Source organism: Eublepharis macularius, chromosome 5 (genome assembly GCF_028583425.1).
Source record: "Eublepharis macularius isolate TG4126 chromosome 5, MPM_Emac_v1.0, whole genome shotgun sequence".
Lineage (NCBI taxonomy): Eukaryota > Metazoa > Chordata > Lepidosauria > Squamata > Eublepharidae > Eublepharis > Eublepharis macularius.
In genome coordinates this window covers 128,260,876-128,279,222 of record NC_072794.1, presented here as the reverse complement: position 1 = coordinate 128,279,222, position 18,347 = coordinate 128,260,876, and the positions used below count along the sequence as shown (strand labels likewise).

At 43.6% G+C, this 18,347-nt stretch overlaps 1 protein-coding gene across 1 annotated transcript in view; it reads right to left on the bottom strand.

The window, feature by feature from the left end:
* Positions 1-14,445, bottom strand: part of LOC129330406 (proline-rich protein 2-like) — an 85,448-nt gene extending 71,003 nt beyond the window's left edge. The window contains exon 1 of the mRNA XM_054980435.1: positions 13,747-14,445. Coding sequence (XP_054836410.1) covers positions 13,747-14,445 — 699 coding nt within the window. The remainder of the gene's footprint in view (positions 1-13,746) is intronic.
* Positions 14,446-18,347: the final 3,902 nt, after the last annotated feature.

Here is an 18,347-nt window from a genome sequence, read left to right as displayed (position 1 = left end):
TCCAGATGTTAAAACTGGATTCAGGAAATAGAGGCACTAGAGATGATGTTGCAAATGTACAATGACTTATGGAATCTACCAGGGAATTTCAGAAGAAAATCAGCCTCTATTTTATAGATTACAGCAAAGCTTTTAACTGTGTGGATCATGAAAACCTATGGATAGTGTTAAAAGAAAGGGGTGTGCTACAACATATTGTGTTGATCATGTTGATGCACAACCTGTATTCTGGACAAAAGGCTACTGTTAGGACAGAATATGGGGAAACAGTATAGTTTCCAGTTGGCAAAAGTGTCAGGCAAGGATGTACATTGTGTCTCTATCTGTTCATCCTATATGCAGAACAATATCATATGGAAAGCTGGTTTACATTTAGATGAAAGTAGAGTGAAAATTGGTGGAAGGAACATTAACAATCTGAGATATACAGATGATACCATGTTACTGTCAGGCTATGGATGACAGGCTACGGCAGATAGACCCCTGTAGCATCACAGCAAGAATCCAGGCTCTTGGTTAAAAGGTTTTATTCAGGAATCAAATCATTTCCATAGATATGTCCATAGGGTTACTCAGAAGCAAGGTAGGCTCCTAAGCATTAAAGATCAGGTTGACAGGAATAACAATACAAGAGAAAATCATTCTACTTAAACACAATCACTCCTCTCCCCCTCCCATCAGCAATTTTACTTTTGGCAGGAACCATTCCTGAGAACTTCTTGCATATTTCAATTATCAAGTCTAGACAATGAGAAAGCAGGAGATCAAAGTTGAGACACAGTATTCATGGGAGTGAGCAGTGTACAAGGTCAGACACACTGAGAGTTCCTGTGATAAGGCACCTGCAGCTGCTGTGGAAGTCTGTGTGAACGCAAAGCAAGCCTGTGGAAGCAAAGCAGTTTTGACATAGCAATATGACATTAAGTTACAGCATGAAACACTGATTTAGAAATACAGGTCAGCATGAAATAATGGCATGGATGGAGCAGACATGACAGTTACTGGCAGAAAATAGTAGAGACTTGAAACGACTATTGATGAAAGTTAGAGGAGAAAGTGCCAAAGCAGGATTACAGCTGAACATAAAGACAAAAGTAATGACAATTGAGGAATTACACAATTTTAAGGATGATGATGATGAAGAAATTGAAATTGTTCAAGGTTTTCCATTCCTTGGTTCAATCATCAACCCAAAGGGAGACTGCAACCAAGAAATCAGGAGGAGATTGAGACTTGGAAAGGCAGCCATGAAGGAACTGGAAAAGATCCTTAAGGATAAGAATATGTTGCTGGGGACCAATGTCAAGATAATTCACAATATGGCATTCTCCATTACTATGTATGGATATGAAAGTTGGCCAATGAAGAAAGCTGACAGGAAGAAAATTGACTAATTTGAAATGTGGTGTTGGGGAAATTTTTATGGGTTTCATGGACTGCTAAAAAGGCAATAAGTGGGTTCTAGAGCAAATCAAGACTGAATTCACCCTAGAAGCTAAAATGACAAAACTGAGGTTATCGTACTTTGCTCGCATCATGAGAAGACAAGACTCACTGCAACAGACAATAATGCTAGGAAAGGTGGAATGCATTAGGAAAAAGGACGACCCCGAATGAGATGGCTTGCCTCAAATAAGGAAGCCACAGCCTCCAGTTTGCAAGATCTCAGCAATGATAGGCTGTTTTGGAGGTCATTAATTCAAAGGGTTGCCATAAGCTGGAAACAACTTAACAGCATATAACACACAATCCGCTCTGAGTCTCAGTCAGAATGGTAGACTATAAATAAATACTGTTTTGATTTTTCAGTACAAGTTGAAAATATTCTTATTTCCCAAGCTGAAGATGTAACATAACTGCTGTTTTTGTTGGTTTCATTCATTTTTCTGCTCTTGTTATTTTTGTCTGCTTCTATTTCTGTTTTTATTGCTTCAGGTTGATATTTATTGCTGAAATATTAATGCTGGTATATAAATATTGTGCTGATTTTATTAGTCGTATTGTATTTTTATCACAGGTTGTTGTGAGGCACTTTGACAGCATCTGTAATGAAATAGAATACATATATACAGGGGTCATTTCGTAGAAAAAGAGCTGCAGGAACTCATTAGCATAACTCATTAGCATATGTCACGCCCCTTGACCACTGGAAGTGTGTCATTGGCATAACTGATTTGCATATGCATATGCCACACACCCTGACCTCACCTATCCTGGCTGTTTTGGACCCAATCCTGGCCATTCAGGGCCGAAATTGGGCCCAAAATGGCAAAAAGGAGCTGAAAATGGCTGAAAAGTGGCCCCAAATGGTCAGAATTGGGCTGCTGCTGAGCGGGAGAGTGATCCACCACCCGTAAGAGGCCCGATTCTGGCCGTTTTAGGCCCAATCCAGGCCAAAACGGGCCCCAAACGGCCAAAAATCAGGTGGGCGGGGTCACCTGATATGTGACCTCTTTGTAGAACTACCGGAACTGCGTTCCTGCGCGTTCCCCCTCAAAATGAGCCCTGCATATATAATTTAGATAAAGAAGATTTTAATTAAATAAAGTGGGACAAAAGAAACCAGTCTATATACTACAGCGATAATGGCTCTAAAGTACTAGTTTTTAACTCTGGGAAACATAATAATCTGTCCCTAGCGTTGGTTTGCAGACAGCCTTCTACAAAAAGTCACTTCCCTGTTTACCTTTCTGTAAAGTATGGATCATGAAGTCCACTTCAAGAAGAGGATCTAAAATCCATAGATCAGTTGTGTTTGTTGCAAACTACAAGTGCTTAAAATGTCATGTTGCTAGCCTTTTGCTACAATCCTAAACATACTTACTTGGGAGTTAGTCCCACTTAAGTCAATGAGATTTACTTCTGAGAATTCATGCTTAGAATTGTATTATTACTATGTTCATAGGAACTGGATCATGTGACCAGGACACCAAAATTACAAAATCCAACTGCCTAGATCCAGAGCTTTTATGTACCCAAAAGGTATATTTGTCATAGATGGTCTCATTCCATTTCAGTACTGAATGAAAGAGGTCCCTCTGCATATTTGTAAATTCCTTGACTACAATGTTGAGACCCCATCGGTGGGATGGGGTGGGAAGCTTCTTGAAAACCAGGATTATACTTATCTTTCAGTTTATTTTATCCTATAAAGAAAAGTATGCAATAGCTTTAAAATGGATTTACTCCTCCAGCATAGTGCATAATGATTAACAGGATTTGTTATGCAGAATGTAACACAATGAACTGAAACTTCAGTTTTAGCCCTTTATTCCCAAGCTTTGCATGAAGTTTATTGTTGCACCAGGCCTCTCTGATTGCACACGGAGACTGTGTTGCGAGGCTCCTAGGATGCAGACACAGTTCATGGCTGACTCTCTCAAATCATACTGTGTGACTTACCAAATGCAGCCAGCAGGGGCTTTGGAGATAGACAACTGCTGTAACCTACTGAGCCCCCACCCCCATTTTGTTCCTGGGGTTCAACAGACACTCAGGAACTGCACAGAGGTGAAGTGAGTCTTTTGTGGGAGACAGGAATTCGCAGAAATCATCACCCACGAACAGCAATACTATTCAATCAGCCAGCCTGGTACAGTGATTACTAGACTGTTGGACTAGGATCTGCGAGAATCAGGTTGGAAGCCCCACTCTGCCATGGGAGCTTGTTGGTGACCCTGGGCCAGTCACACCCTCTCAACCTAACCTACCTTACAGGGTTGTTGTGAGGATAAAACAGAGGAGAATGATGCAAGCCACCTTGGGTGCCCATTGGGGAGAAAGGTGGAGTATAAATGAAGTCAGAGGAACCACATCGCTGGATACATGCTATTATCTCTAACAATGACAAGCAGCTGCACAAGAGAGGGGGCTGCCACCCCCTCCCCAGTTTCCCATATACAAATTACCTTCCTGGAGCTGCAGTTAATCATGATAAGAAAAAGGTGCTCTACTGCAGCCATTAGCACGTACGAGGGGGAGGGCAATGCTTGCCAAGGAAACAGTGCATCATGCTGGGTTAAAGCCACTCCCTCCTGCAGCACCACAGCCCTAACCCAAATTGGAACCCCCCTGCGTTGTAATATTAAAGAAAACTTTGGAAGATCCAATTGTGGGTCAATGCAGTTTGGCCTTAATTTCCCAGCTTTCAAATTCAAATAAGGAGAGCTTAAGGGTGAGTGCACATGTGCACGTGCACATGAGAGAGGAGGGGAAGGCAGTCTTCTGGAAGTGCTTGCTGCACGTGATAAAGAACCCTCAGTTAACTTGAGGGTAAGCAAACTGCAGCACATCACACAGGGCAACCTTACAGTTCACTTGAATGCACTTTAGGACTGCTTTCTGTTTCTGATCTGGACGTGGCTTGTTCTCCACTATAGCTTGGAAAACCCCATTGTCTGAGACAAATGGCAGCAATCCCAAGGATTCATAAAGGGAAATCATTAGGGCTATTAATATTTCTTTATTTCATGGGAGGAGGGGGCTGCCGGGTGTTTTTTCCCCATTAACATTTTTATAACGTAGCATGACCTCTGAAAATGCAATTTGTTTGAAAAGGGTGAAGGATGATTAATATGGGCATCAATTTTTTTCAAAAATGTATCCCCAACAGTTGATTTTAGAGTGGTACCCATTTTTGGTGCTTCCTAAACAACTGCTTTTAAATGTGTTCCAATGGACAGTATGTCAGATTTGAACCTGAAAGACCCAAGGCTGCATCCCACTTCAGGCAGCGAGTCACGAAATAGTTCTAGACAACTGACAAGGGATCCTCCTTCTTCACTTGGTCACCAGGCTCAGTGCTAGAAGAGGCTGTGCACTCAACAGCAGAGACTATTTAGCACACATTACATTTGTTCATCGTATCCAGGCCTAGAGAGTGTTTTATTGCAAAAATCAACATTGCCACTCTTATGAAGCAGAAATCTAGACTGTATTCTGTGCAGGCAGGTATGAGACTGGACCACAGGGAAGTCCCAGTGAATCCCAGATCTTTGATTCACTATCTCAGTAATTCTCAACCGTCCCCTTTGGCTTATTGATATGGAAAAACTAAACAGTGGATCTTCTTAGGCCAATATGCAGTACTGAGAAGCATGTGCAGGTAAGCATATGATCTTCTCTGATCAATGTTAAAATTCTACCCAGTTTCTAACATGCTCACTTTTGATGATAGGCATAGACATCTGTCTGAGAGCGCTGCAATTTTTATTAACGCATTTTGGCTCAAATGCATACTCATCGGAAAACATGCAGAGACACACAGTGCCATCCTAAGCAGAGTTATCCCCTTCTAAGTCCACTGGAAAAAATTGGCTTAGAAGGGTGTAAATCTGCTAGGATGGCACTATCAAAACTCTTCCTACACTGCACCTCAGACATTGGGTTGAGGGGGTGGTGGAGTCTGCACACATTTTCTGTCGGGGTTCCCAGCACATAGCAGCAAGTGGTGAACTTAAATACGGGTCCAAGGAGAAACGTTGTAGAATATCACAGTGTCACAGTGTCACTGCTGTTCTTATTACATAATAAGAGTCCTTCATATGCAGATTAGGGATCATCTATAATTCCGGGTGCCAAAATGAAATAGGATATCAAATGGAGACAATTAAAAGCCAATTATTATTGAAACACCAAAGCAAACAAATGCATCTGAATCTTAATTGGAACACTGGGCATACTGCCGAAGCATGGCATGCTCGGTGGGTTGGGAACACCATGGCTTTACATGTTATACTCATTGTGATATTTCTTTTAAAAGAACTTAATTGGGGAGGGCTATCACCTCTATGTAGTCTTCCTGGAAACTTTTGGCTAGATCCTTGGAAACAAGATGCTGGACAGGAGACATCTTCCTGGGTTTGATGTATCAGGACTGTTCTCATGCTCATATGTCATACTAATATAAATTCTGTTCCTACTGTACGACAAAAGCACTTAATATATAGGTTTTTAATTTTTTTAAAGTAGCTTATTCCTAAACCTAATGGTCAAATGGCATTTGTCTCAGGAATAATGAAACCTGTTTAAATTCATAGTTCTTGTTATCTTGGCACAGAATTCCCTCGTAGACACAAGCTTCAGAAGGAGAAAACCCAGTGGCTATTTAGTGATCAGTGACAGGGGATGTGGGAATGGACTGGGGATTATTTTGCTTGAGCAAAAAGAGAAATGAAAGTGCAGCCTGAGTGCTGCTTGTCAAGTACTATCCCTGAGAGGCTGTAAGGGCAGTGGTGCAGCCTCTCCATAAAAGAGCAAGAAATAAAGAGTCTTCACAAACAATTTACTCCATCTGCTCAGTAGGGAAAACAAAAGACAATTTCCGTGTTTTCTAATTAGAAAGCTAACCACCTCCACAGCCCAAAAAGCCCAAGATGGCGGCACCTGCCATGGCTTCATCTCCAAACAATCAGCTAGGCAACGAGTTTGGAAGATCCTGTCACACAGCTCTCGGCATGCCTTCTGCTCTCGTAACCCTCCCCCCCCTTTTGACTCCCCTCTGCTTCTTACTACATTGGCATTCATCATTTCACTTCCTTGCAAAAAAAATCAATTACCATGAAGCAGCTGGTTGCCAATGTATGCAGAAATGTGTATCCCACTGCTGTGCTCAGAGTGGGGGTGGGGGGAGGAGGTATTCTGTGAGAGATGGTGTGGTTTAGTGGTTGTGTGTGACAGCAGCGTGCCAAGAAGTCCTTAGTTCCAATTGCATCTCAGCCTGGAACTCCTTACTGGGTTTTAGGCAAGATCTGGAATATTGGAATAATAATGCATGTGGAGTAATTTGAACACTTTAGGTGAGTTTATGTAAATGGTGCTACGATAAAGATTTATAACGTGTGTCTTGTGTAGTTAACCAATTTAAAATATTCTGGCTGAAAATGTGTCTGCTTAATCAAACCAATACATTAAACCCCCTAATCATTTAAATACAAATGCTTATAAATCAGCAGCTAAGAAGATATATACTCCCTTCTTGCTAGTTATGTTCAAACATCCCATCAGTTTGGCTCAGTTCTGCTTCCCAGTTATGAGTAGAGAGCAGATTGTTTGGCAAGCTGTTTGAATACAATTGAGCGAGTTCAGATGCCTGTCTTTTGCAGTGACTCTGTTTGCTTGCAGGATCAGATGGCTTTCTTGTAGCAGTTTCAACCCTTGCTGCTCATGTGCTACTGCATCTTCCAATTTTAAAAGACATATAGTTAAAAGAAAATACTTAAGTTTGAGATTTTTGAGTTGAGATTTACTATTTAGGTTCTCACTGTGTCTTACATGTTTGACCACGAATCCAACTAATCTTGCAATCAGTATTGTGATTATCCTCAAATAAAGAGCAGACAATTCATTCAATGTTAGGCATTTACAGGATGAATCTGACTACTTAGGTACAAAGAAGGAATGAATGGCAATGTGCTTCATGCCTTACACATGACCTGAATGAAAATGACAGATGAAATTTCATTTCTGGACTGAGAAAAAGCAACTGCAGGTAGCCAAGAAGCAATTGTGTAGGTGGGAAAGTTGACTGGCTTAGCACCATGCTTTAGATGAAAACCAGGGTGATCTGACCAGGAGCATGCCTTGTGTGTCACTGAGGGAGCTTGAACAAGGGATTAGTTTGTTTGGAGAGCAAGCTCATGACAAAAGTAGCAGAAAGACCACTTCTTGCTCACTTAAAACGCAATGCCTTTTCTGCTGAATTGCAACTGATAATGAAGCTCAAGACAATGCATCCACCCAGACTGAACTGAGACACTGGTTTTCTGTCTCATTATGAATGCCAATTTCTCCATACCCACTACCCCTCTGCATACCCCACCCTATTCAATCACGCCTGCGATTGTCATTCACCGGCTATTATCATTCAGCTTCTATAATCACTCCACTCTCCAAGATATAAGGACAGATGGACTCACGTTCTAGCTGTATCTGAAGAAGTGAGCTGCAGCTCACAAAAACTCATACCCTACCACAAATTTTGTTAGTTATAGGTGCTACTGGATTCTTGCTCTTTTCTAAGAGTGTTTCAGGGAGTAGCCATGTTGGTCTGCAGTATAAGAGCAAAATTTAAGTCTAGTAACACCTAAAGGGCACAGGGATCTCTATACAATGGGAGCTCAACTTTTGAAAACTTATGTCCTGTAAATCTAGTTGGTCTTTCTGGTGTTACTGACTTGAACCTTGCTTTTTCTAATACTGTGTCTACTGTCATACTTATATGCATAATCTAAAGCCAATTTGTTCTTTATTCAAAACTATTTCATCCTATACACATGCAAGTGTAATGTATTAATTAAACCTCATATGATTAATTGGCTGACATCCTTACATTTTTATGTGAATTTGAAGACAATTTGCAATGTCATCCACATTACTTTAAAATAAAGCATATTTTGTGATAGAAAAGAAGGGCCAATAAGTGGTACATAAGAAGAATTTAGGATGGTAGAATGTAAGTGGCCAGAGGGCCATTTTAATATGCAGCTCTTATTTCTTACTTTTAGTTTCTACATTTTGCAACTTAAGTGCCATTTCTTTCTTGGGAGTGTTTTTGTGTGTAACAACAATGATGCAAGGAAGAAACTTTCTGCATCTGGCAAGTAATTTGAGACACCAATAAATTAACCTCAGATGAATAATGAAATACATGACTGTACCTCTGTAATTTGCTTCTTTTTAAATTGGTCATGTAGCAAGCTCAGACAAAACTAATGCCAGGCTTGATCAAGAAATGTATGTCTCAGAGACAAGAGAGACCTTGGCTAGAATCAATTAGTTAGTTATGATCAAATCAATGGCCATTTGTGGCCCTCCACATGAGCTGTACATTTCAAGAAAGGCAGTTTTATAGCCTGCCCCAACTTCCTGATAGCATTAGCTATGTTTCTCTCATTACATTATCAATTATTTTTGAAATCAATCGAAATCAATTTCTCTTGATGTGGAGGAGGATTGGAACATACTGTCCCGTTTTCAGTGTCAGGCTGTGGCTTATTAAAAGTTGCAATCCAGACTATCTCTTGCAATTAGACATGAGTCCATTGGTTACAAAAGATTTTACTGAATATAAAAAACCATTATAGTCCACTGGCCAAGATGCAATATCTTGGCTGGTACACGGGTATTGTTACGAATGGAGGTAACGGTTAAGGTACAGAATAGCATAGCCCAGCAAATCCCATCCTCCCCACACAGTTCTCAAACCAAACGGCTTGAAGCTGAGAGAGTGAAACTTTGCCAGGGCTGGAAAGACTGTAGTCAAAACATTCCTCTTCTTTGAGATAACTGGTACTGGCCTGCTTGTCACCTGCAAAAGAAGATCTTAAAACACTGACAGGATTAAAATGGAGTCTCTCTGGTTAGAACACACAAGGAACTTATGTCAGACCTGACATTTCTGCCCCCTCTAAAATGTCCTTCCCCCTGGTTTGAGAGGGTAGAGATTGTGAAAAGATTTAACCAATCTAGGAGCATGAACATGAATGTCCTCCACCCACTCATCAAACCCAGAATCAAAGTCCTTCCACCTGATGAGGTAAAACAACCTATTACATTTGAATTTAGAGTCCAAAATTTGTTGTACTTCATAATGGACTTGGTCATCAATCAGGGTTGGTCTGGGAGGAGCACGGATATGCCACTGATTTGCTGGAGGGACCCTTTTCAACAAGCTGATGTGGAAAGTCGGATGGATGTGGCGAAGGTTCTTTGGCAAATCGAGTGCTACAGTCACTTTATTGATGATTTTACGAACTGGAAATGGTCCCAAATAGTTTAGCGCCAATTTACGGCTGGTTTGGGTGACTTTCAGATTCTTTGTAGACAAATACACAAGGTCTCCTGGATGCAATTCCCAGTCAGCCGCACGATGGCGATCAGCGTATTTCTTATAGTCCTGCTTAGCTTTAGTAAGATGTTGTTGAATGAGAGTCCATTGTTGAGCTGCCTCCCCCCACCATTCTGAAACGTCTTTGGAGGCTGTTGCGGGGGGAAGAGCTTCAAAAGGAAATGGTTTAAAATGGTAGCCATAAACTACTTTGAACGGAGTTTCTCCTGTAGACGCATGTACACTATTGTTGTAAGAAAATTCTGCTAAGGGCAATAAATCAATCCAATTGTCTTGTTGGAAATTAATGTAGCAACGGAGAAACTGTTCTAATAATTGATTAGTTTTTTCGGACTGTCCGTCAGTTTGCGGGTGAGGTGCGGAACTTAAACCTTGCTCAATTCCCATTAGTTGCATAAGCTCCGGCCAGAAGTTGGCAACGAATTGTCCGCCGCGGTCGGATATTACCTTTGATGGAAAAGAATGGAGTTTTACAATGTATTTCAGAAAAATATGCACCAATCTTTTTGCCGAGGGCATAGTAGTGCAAGGGATGAAGTAGGCTTGCTTGGAAAACAGATCCACCACTACTAAAATACAGGGTGGTTTTTCGAGGGGGGAAGATCTGTAATGAAATCCATAGAAATAACTTCCCACGGTCTATTCGGAGTTTCAAGGGGCTGCAAAAGTCCAGGAGGTTTACCCTTTCGCGTTTTGGCGCTGAGGCAAATGGGACACGAAGCTACATATTGTGAAATGTCTTTGCGCATGCCTGGCCACCAAAATTGTCTCTGGACCAGATGAAGTGTTTTTAAATATCCCTAATGGCCGGCTGTTGGGGCATCATGACAGCGTTGCAGAACTTCTTTTCTTAAACTCTTTGGTACATAAAATCGATTACCCCAAAGCCATTCCCCTTGTTCGGATTGACATAAATTTCTCTTTGGGCATATTGTCCCCCTCCTTTTCGACTTCGCTTTTCAGTTTTTGTCTCCACCCATTGTCTGTCTGAGGAGGTTGTGCTGCGCGACTGCGCGTAGTAACCACACACCCCAGTTGGGTAGGCGAAAATACTGTGTCTATTGTCTCCTGCTTGCTTTTATGTTGAGGCATGCGCGAAAGGGCATCCGCCAGGAAGTTAGTTTTGCCCGGCAAGAGTTGGAGAGTGAAATTGAATTTTGAAAAGTATTCTGCCCATCTTAGCTGTTTGGCGTTGAGTCTCCGAGGACTGCGTAACGCTTCTAAATTTTTGTGATCTGTCCAAACCTCAAACAGATGGCACGCCCCTTCAAGCCAATGCCTCCAAGTGGAGAGCGCCGCTTTTACAGCAAATGCCTTCTTCTCCCAAACATTCCAATTCCTTTCCGCTTCCAAAAATTTACGTGAAAGGTATGCACAAGGCTTGAGGATATTGTCTGTCCCCCGCTGGAGAAGGACACCTCCAATCGCCGTATCACTGGCGTCCACCTGCACTATGAATGGGCGATTTTCATCGGGGTGTTGCAGCACTGGTTCAGATATGAATTGCTGCTTTAATTGATTAAAGGCTAATTGGCATTGTGGTGTCCAATTCAATTTAGTTTTTGGTTTTTTAGCTTGCTCCCCTTTGTCTTTAGTCTTTAGGAGTTCAGTGAGGGGGAGAGTTATTTGGGCAAAGTTTTGTATAAATTCTCTATAGAAATTGGCAAACCCCAGGAAGGATTGCAGTTCTTTATGAGTTGTGGGGGTTTGCCAGTCTTGAACGGCTTTCATTTTGCCTGGATCCATTCTTAACCCATCTTTTGAGATACAATATCCCAAATAAGTAAGTTCAGTTTTGTGAAATTCACATTTAGACAATTTGATGAGCAAATTATTACACATGAGAGTAGTTAATACTTGTTGCACTAGGCGAACATGTTCTTCTTCAGATTCAGAGTAAATTAACACATCATCTAGGTAAACAACTACTCCCTTATACAAAAATTTGTGCAGTACTTCATTGATCATGGACATGAAAACCGAAGGGGCCCCGGCCAAGCCAAAAAGCATAACTAAATATTCATATTGTCCCAATGGCGTATTGAACGCGGTTTTCCACTCATCCCCCTCTCGTATACGAACATGGAAATAAGCATCTTTTAAGTCCAATTTTGTGAAGATCTTACCTTGCGCCACAACGTTGAGTAGATCTCTGATGAGAGGTATGGGATAGGCGTTTGTGGAAGAGACTGCATTAAGTCCTCTGAAGTCAGTGCACAGTCCCAAACCTCCACCTTTCTTTTTAACAAACAATACTGGTGCTGCATGGGAGCTATTTGCTGGTCGGATGAATCCCCTTTGAAGATTAGTATCAATGAATTTTCGAAGCTCCTCTCTTTCATTTGGGCTCATGGGATAAAGTCTACCTTTGGGTGATGTGGCCCCCGGGATGAGTTCCACTGCGCAATCAGTTCTCCTATGGGGAGGTAAGGTGTTGGCCTCTTCCTCGGTGAAAGCTTGTAAGTAGGCTCTGTACTGTTTAGGTATTTGGTTAATTTCCTCCTGGGTCAGGAGTGCTTGTTCTATGAGGGTAGGATTATTACCCCAATTCTGGTCCCAACGATGGGTTTTGCAGCTATCTGTTTTGAAGGTGACGCTTCCAGCTGCCCAATTAATGTCTGGGTTGTGGTCCCACAACCATCTGCTTCCCAAAATTAACGGGTATTTTGCTGTAGAGCTGATTACAAATGATCTTGTCTCCCAATGTTGCCCCATGCCTGTAATGACAGGTACTATTTCAGTAGTGACTGGATTCATATTAGTGCCATCCATCTGTTCAAAAATGACCGGATTTTCAAGTTCTTTTATTGGAAGCACTAATCCGTTCACTAGAGCTGGTGCAATTATATCTCTGGAGCACCCGGAGTCAATAAGCGCTTGCACCCGAATATGAGTCTTTCGTTCAGGATTGACTAATGTAACAGGCATGAATAGTATGGACCCTTGAGGTCTATCCACTATGGGAACTGACTGAGTTTTGATCTGCCGTTTGGGTCCGTTTACGACAGATCCATCTCGTTTCCCGAATTAGGACTTTCTGGTGCTTCTTCACCGATTAGAGCGGTTGGGTCAAAGTCCATAATTTCCTCTAGCTCTAATCCCTTTTCGGCAGGATTTCTTCTGAACGTACCTCTCCCTCGCGAAGTTCGCGGAGCAGGCGTTGGGCGGGACGGCTGAGGAAGGGTGGCAGGGGTCGGATGCCTTGGTGGGAACAGAGTTCTCTGCACAGGCCGGAGTGGACATTGCGCTGCGAAGTGACCGCTTTGGCCACAATGTAGACACAGTCCTTGTTGCCATCTAGCATCTCTCACTCCTCTAGCTGCATATCCTGCCCCTCTGCCCCCTCTAACAATTATGGCGGTTCGCCGTTGACCGGCCGCTTGCTGTTGCTCAACCAGGCGCACTTCTTGCATTCGGTTTTCTACTTCACAAGTTAGTTGAATCCAACCGAAGAGTGTGGGAGGATTAACTTGCATAAGGGCTCGATCCAACAGTCTGGGATTCATGCCTTGCTTGAACATAATTATTTTGGTGGTTTCCTCACACCTTGGGCATTTTGCAGCTAGTTGTCAGAATTTTGTAACATAGTCCCTAGCCGACATGCTACCTTGCCTGATCGATTGTAATTCCGTGCGGGCTCTGCTTTCCTCTAGTGGGTCTTCGTATTGCGCTCGGAGCGCATCTACCAAACCCTGTAGGGAATCTAATTCTGGAGCCCCCAAATCGTACAAGGCTACATACCATTCCGCTGCTTTTCCTTGCAGCCGTGATGCCAAATGCTCGATTTGGCTCGCTTCGTCTCCGAACAAGTGTCCCCAACAATTGAAAAATTGTAGTGCTTGTACTAGAAAAAATCCCAATTTCGAGGGATCTCCATCGAAAGTAGCTTCCAATTTTACCCATCCCATTGGTAACTCTTGTGGCCGGGCAACCGGTGCTGGGAGTGGGTAATATTGTACAGGTACCAGTTCTTGCCTTGGCTGCCAGTCGGGTAGACGTGGGGGCGGATGCATCGGAGGATACTGGGGCCTTGGTTGCGGGATCCCTTGGGGTTTCGGTATTGGAGGACCTTGCAGCCTCGGCTGTGGTCTCTGCGGTCGCGGAGCTGGCGGGCCTTGTGGAGGTGGACCTCTCGGTCTTAGCGGTGGCAGAAGCCTAGGCGCTGGAAGCCGTGGGAGAATTGGCTGTCCCCGCGGCGGCGGTGGGAGTACCGGAGCCTCATCTCGTGGCTGTAACGGTAATCCTCCTGGGAGGATCGGCTGCTCTTGTGGCTGCCCCGGCGGCTGTTCTTGGGGCTGCTCTTGCGACTGATCCTGCAGTTGTTCTTGAGGCTGCTCTAACGGTGCCTCTTCCTCCCCTTCCAGAGGTCCTCCCGGTTCATCAGGGGGAAGTTCCTCCGGTCTCTCATCTGCTGGCTCCTGCGGTTGTTCCGGTGGTTGTACTGGTTGTTGCTGATCGTCAACGGGTGTTAGCGGTTGCTCCCTCGGGATCATAGCCTGCAGGGCCGCCAAACTTTGCCCAACAACTCGACTAGAGGGGCCTTCCTCTGATCCCCCTACAACAAGTACGGAGAGCAAGTGAACAGCATGTGCTGACATTTAGAAGGTACTCATGACTCCAGGATATATTCTGTCCCAACATTCTTGCCTAGTTGCTTGTACTTTCCAGAAACTTTTCTCACATCGAACTTGCCTGCACCTGAAGGAGCACATTGACTCAGCTCTGCCAGCAGCCAGCCCCTTCCAGCTATACAACTTTCCTGTTAAAGGTGGTGCCCTCCAGCCAGGAACCCTGGCAGTTGGCAGAACCACACTGTTGCTCTATCACTTAGGATAGGGTGGTGGCAGTCTCATCTCTGACAGTGGTAGTTCTGGTGGCCTAAACAGGAACATGGTACTGACTGTCTCTCACTGTGTGTGTTGTTCCGTCTTTGATCAAGGAAGTATGCGGAATGGGAAGATGTGGTCATGGGAGGAGTGCTGGTGCAGGAACACATGCAGAGAGAAGTGACGCTGTTCTTGAGTGTCTAATCTCTATTCCATCTAAGATATGTGGGTGAGGAGCCCTCTCAGCTCCCCTTGGTGGCACTGTGCAATGCCAGGTCTGTAAAAAACATCTCTATAATATTTGACATGTTGCATACGGAACAGGTAGATCTGGCTTGCTTGACTGAAACCTGGCTAGATGAATCTGATGTTTGATACAGCTGGGTATAAAGTCCTTCACAACCTCAGACTGGAGGGCAGAGAGACAGAGGGTAGCATTTATTTTCCGTGAATCGTTCTCCATCATCAGATACCTGGTACAAAGAGAAGCTAGATTTGATTACAAGTGCCTTGAATTAGGCACCAGGGACAGATGACAGATCCTGCTGCCATCTACCTGGCTTGCCAGCAGGATCCCTAGCTGAGCAGACAAAGGTGGTTTTGGACTTGGCGCTAAGATGACTGTCCTTCGGGATTTTAATATGCATACTAAGTCTGTCTTACTGGGTCAAGCTCAGGACTTCATGACAATGATGTGTCTGTCTGAGGTTGTGATGGGCCCAACACATAAAAAAGGACATATGCTGGACCTTCTTTTCTGCACCGAGTGACCTGCTGGTGATCTGACTAGGGGGTGGAGGCACAGTGCTTGTCGTGGTCAGAGCATTCTCCTCTAAAGGCACAGGAGAGTTTGCTGCTCTCTCTCATCAGGGGTAGCGGACTGATTCAGATGGTCTGCCTTGGGAGATTAATGGCTTCCAGGTGACTCTGTGGAATTTGAGAGCCTCCCTGGTGACTCTGTGGAGGCCCTGCAGCTGCATAGAATGGTGGACTGGCTGGAGCTCTAAACAGGATTCTTCCTCGATGTCCTCTTTCATGCTCTGATAGGCCCCTGGCTCCATGATAGCGATCTGGGGATATGAATCAGACTGGAAGATGACTACAGCAATGCAGGTGGGAGACTCAGGATGAATCATACAAAGCACACCATGCAGCCTATTTGCAGGCCTGTGAGGTGATGGTGATGAAGAAGGCGTTCTTCTTCACCACCATTATGCCAGTCTCATATAGCTCAATTCTTTAAAGTGATCCATGACTTGATAACACCTAAGTCCAGTCCTGCCAGTGATGTCAACTTGGCCCCTAGCTATGATATTTGTATGAGGTTCTTTACCAACATAATCTCTCCCATCTGTTCCAACTTAGAGGCCAAATTGAGATCAAACCTAGTACCGAGATGTCAGGAGCGCCTGCTTGTCCCATTGTTATGGACGGAGTCAGACTGATCTTGCCTATGGATGCTGACATGTTCTTGGGAGTGTGAGGACATCACTTGTGATTTGCACCCATCCTGGATTTTAAACTGATGCCAGGAAAAGGTATTGGAGTCACTGGTGAATCATTAATACCACACTGACTAAGGCAACTCTTCCTTGACCCTTGAAGGAAGCAGTTATTAGACCTCAGCTTAAAAAACCTTCATTGGCTAGGGATCAGGCAGCCAACTATCAGACAGTCTCCAATGTAACTTTTTTGAAGGTGTGCTGGCAGAGCAGCTCCAGGGGTTCCTGGATGGTACACTTGTCCCTGACCCACTGTAATCTGGTTTCAGACCTGAGTTTGGTATCAAGGCAGCTTTAGTTGCACTGGCAGTTCTTGGCGGTGCTCATGGACCCAGCCTTGCTGTTTGCCAGCCTTCCATATCTTTGTGTGTGCCAACTGCAGACTTCAGGCTGCCACCTGCTGGCTGTTCTCCACATAGGAGAACAGGCCTGGCATTGATCAGGGCCTGGACATTTTCCGTTGTGGCTCCCACTTTGTGGAATGGGCTCCCTAAAGAGGTGAGGGGAGCCTCCTTGTTGAAGATCTTTAGAAGATGCTGCCACTGCAAGCCCTGCTTGTTTCTAGGGCTTTTGATAGGCTATGGATAATTGGAAGGAAGTACTGGGTTTTTAAAATTTTTATTTTGGTTTAAACTTTTGTTATGTTTTAATTATTACTGTAAACTGTCTTGAGCCATAAGGAAAGTGGGTTGTAAGTATTTCAATCAATAAATAAATAATGTTCCCCAACTGAGCGTTTGAAAGGCTTGTACAGAAATGTTGGCTGTAACTTTCTGCTGATGCAATTACAGAAAACAGGAAGCCAAGGACAAATTCTTTTTCTGAAACTTGATCCTATAAATTTTATCTAGAAGTTGACCAACTCTGCTCAATGGGGCTTAATTGCATGTTTTTACATACAAGCAGGGGCGGGGACACTGCAAGGAATCCCACATGTACATGCAAGGGGGAAAAAATCTCACTTCACCCCTCAAAACGTCCCCATCCAGGATTCAGTAAGCTCTCAGAAGCTTGACAAGGCTAATTCCCTTTTCTTCCTTTGACTGATGTTCAGCTGCTCTCGACATTCTGTGCTGCTGAAGCATATTTAGTTGTCCTGCCATTCTGCATTTCCTCTCCCTTTCTTCTTTTGGTTAATTTACAAAATCATATTTTGCAATGTAACTGGGAAGTCCACTGAATATGTAGAAACCCAGACCTTCTTTGTAGATGGCTTGATTTTGCTGCTTTTATCACGTGGATCAGCCACTTTACAGATACAGTGAGTGACAGGTTAGGGGAATCCAAGAGGAACTGTGGTGTGTGGGGTGGGGTGGGGGGTAAACAATTTGGAAATCCTCTCCCACTCCTCCAGATGAGCTGATTTTTGCTTCCTGCTTTTTATCTTTAACTGACACTCAGCTGCCTTTGACATTTCATTCCTTCTGGAACATATTTAGTCCCTACTAGGCCATTTTTGGCTAATGTACAAATCGTATTTTGCATACTACATAAATCCACAAGTAGGAAGAGACTATTCTCCCCAGTCTTGTATGTGAGTGGCCCAGCGCTGCTACTTCCACCACCTGCACAGGGACCCACCATTCCTGGTGGCTGATAAAGTGATCAGATCAGCTGTGCAGCCCAAGCTTAAGCATTTTTTCCTGGAAATAAATCTTACTGACCTCAGCCTGACTGAGTCCATTTGAGGTTAGTGTGGTGTAGTGGTCAGAGTGCCAGGCTAGGATCTGGGAGACCCAGGTTCAAATCCCCACTCTACCATGGAAGCGCACTAGGTAACCTTGGGCCAGTCACACACTTGCAGCCTAACCTACCTCACAGGATTGTTGTAAGGAAAAAATGGAGACGATATAGGCCATTTGGGATCCACAGAGAAGAACAATGGGGTATAAAATTAAGCAATTGCTGTACCCTGTTCTTCTAAACATATCGGAACCATATATAAACCACATGAACAGACTGAAAGAAGGTCTAGTGATAAAGTTTCTCCCCCTCCTCATTTCTTATTATGTGACAAGCAAACCATGTGGATGAAGATTTCTGCAAACTCTGTGAAGAACAGAACCTGTGTGTGTTACATGCCCTCAAATAGCTTCTGATTTATGCTGACCCTATGAATTAATGACCTCCAAAACATCCTATTGTTAACAGCCTTGATCAGATTCTGCAAAC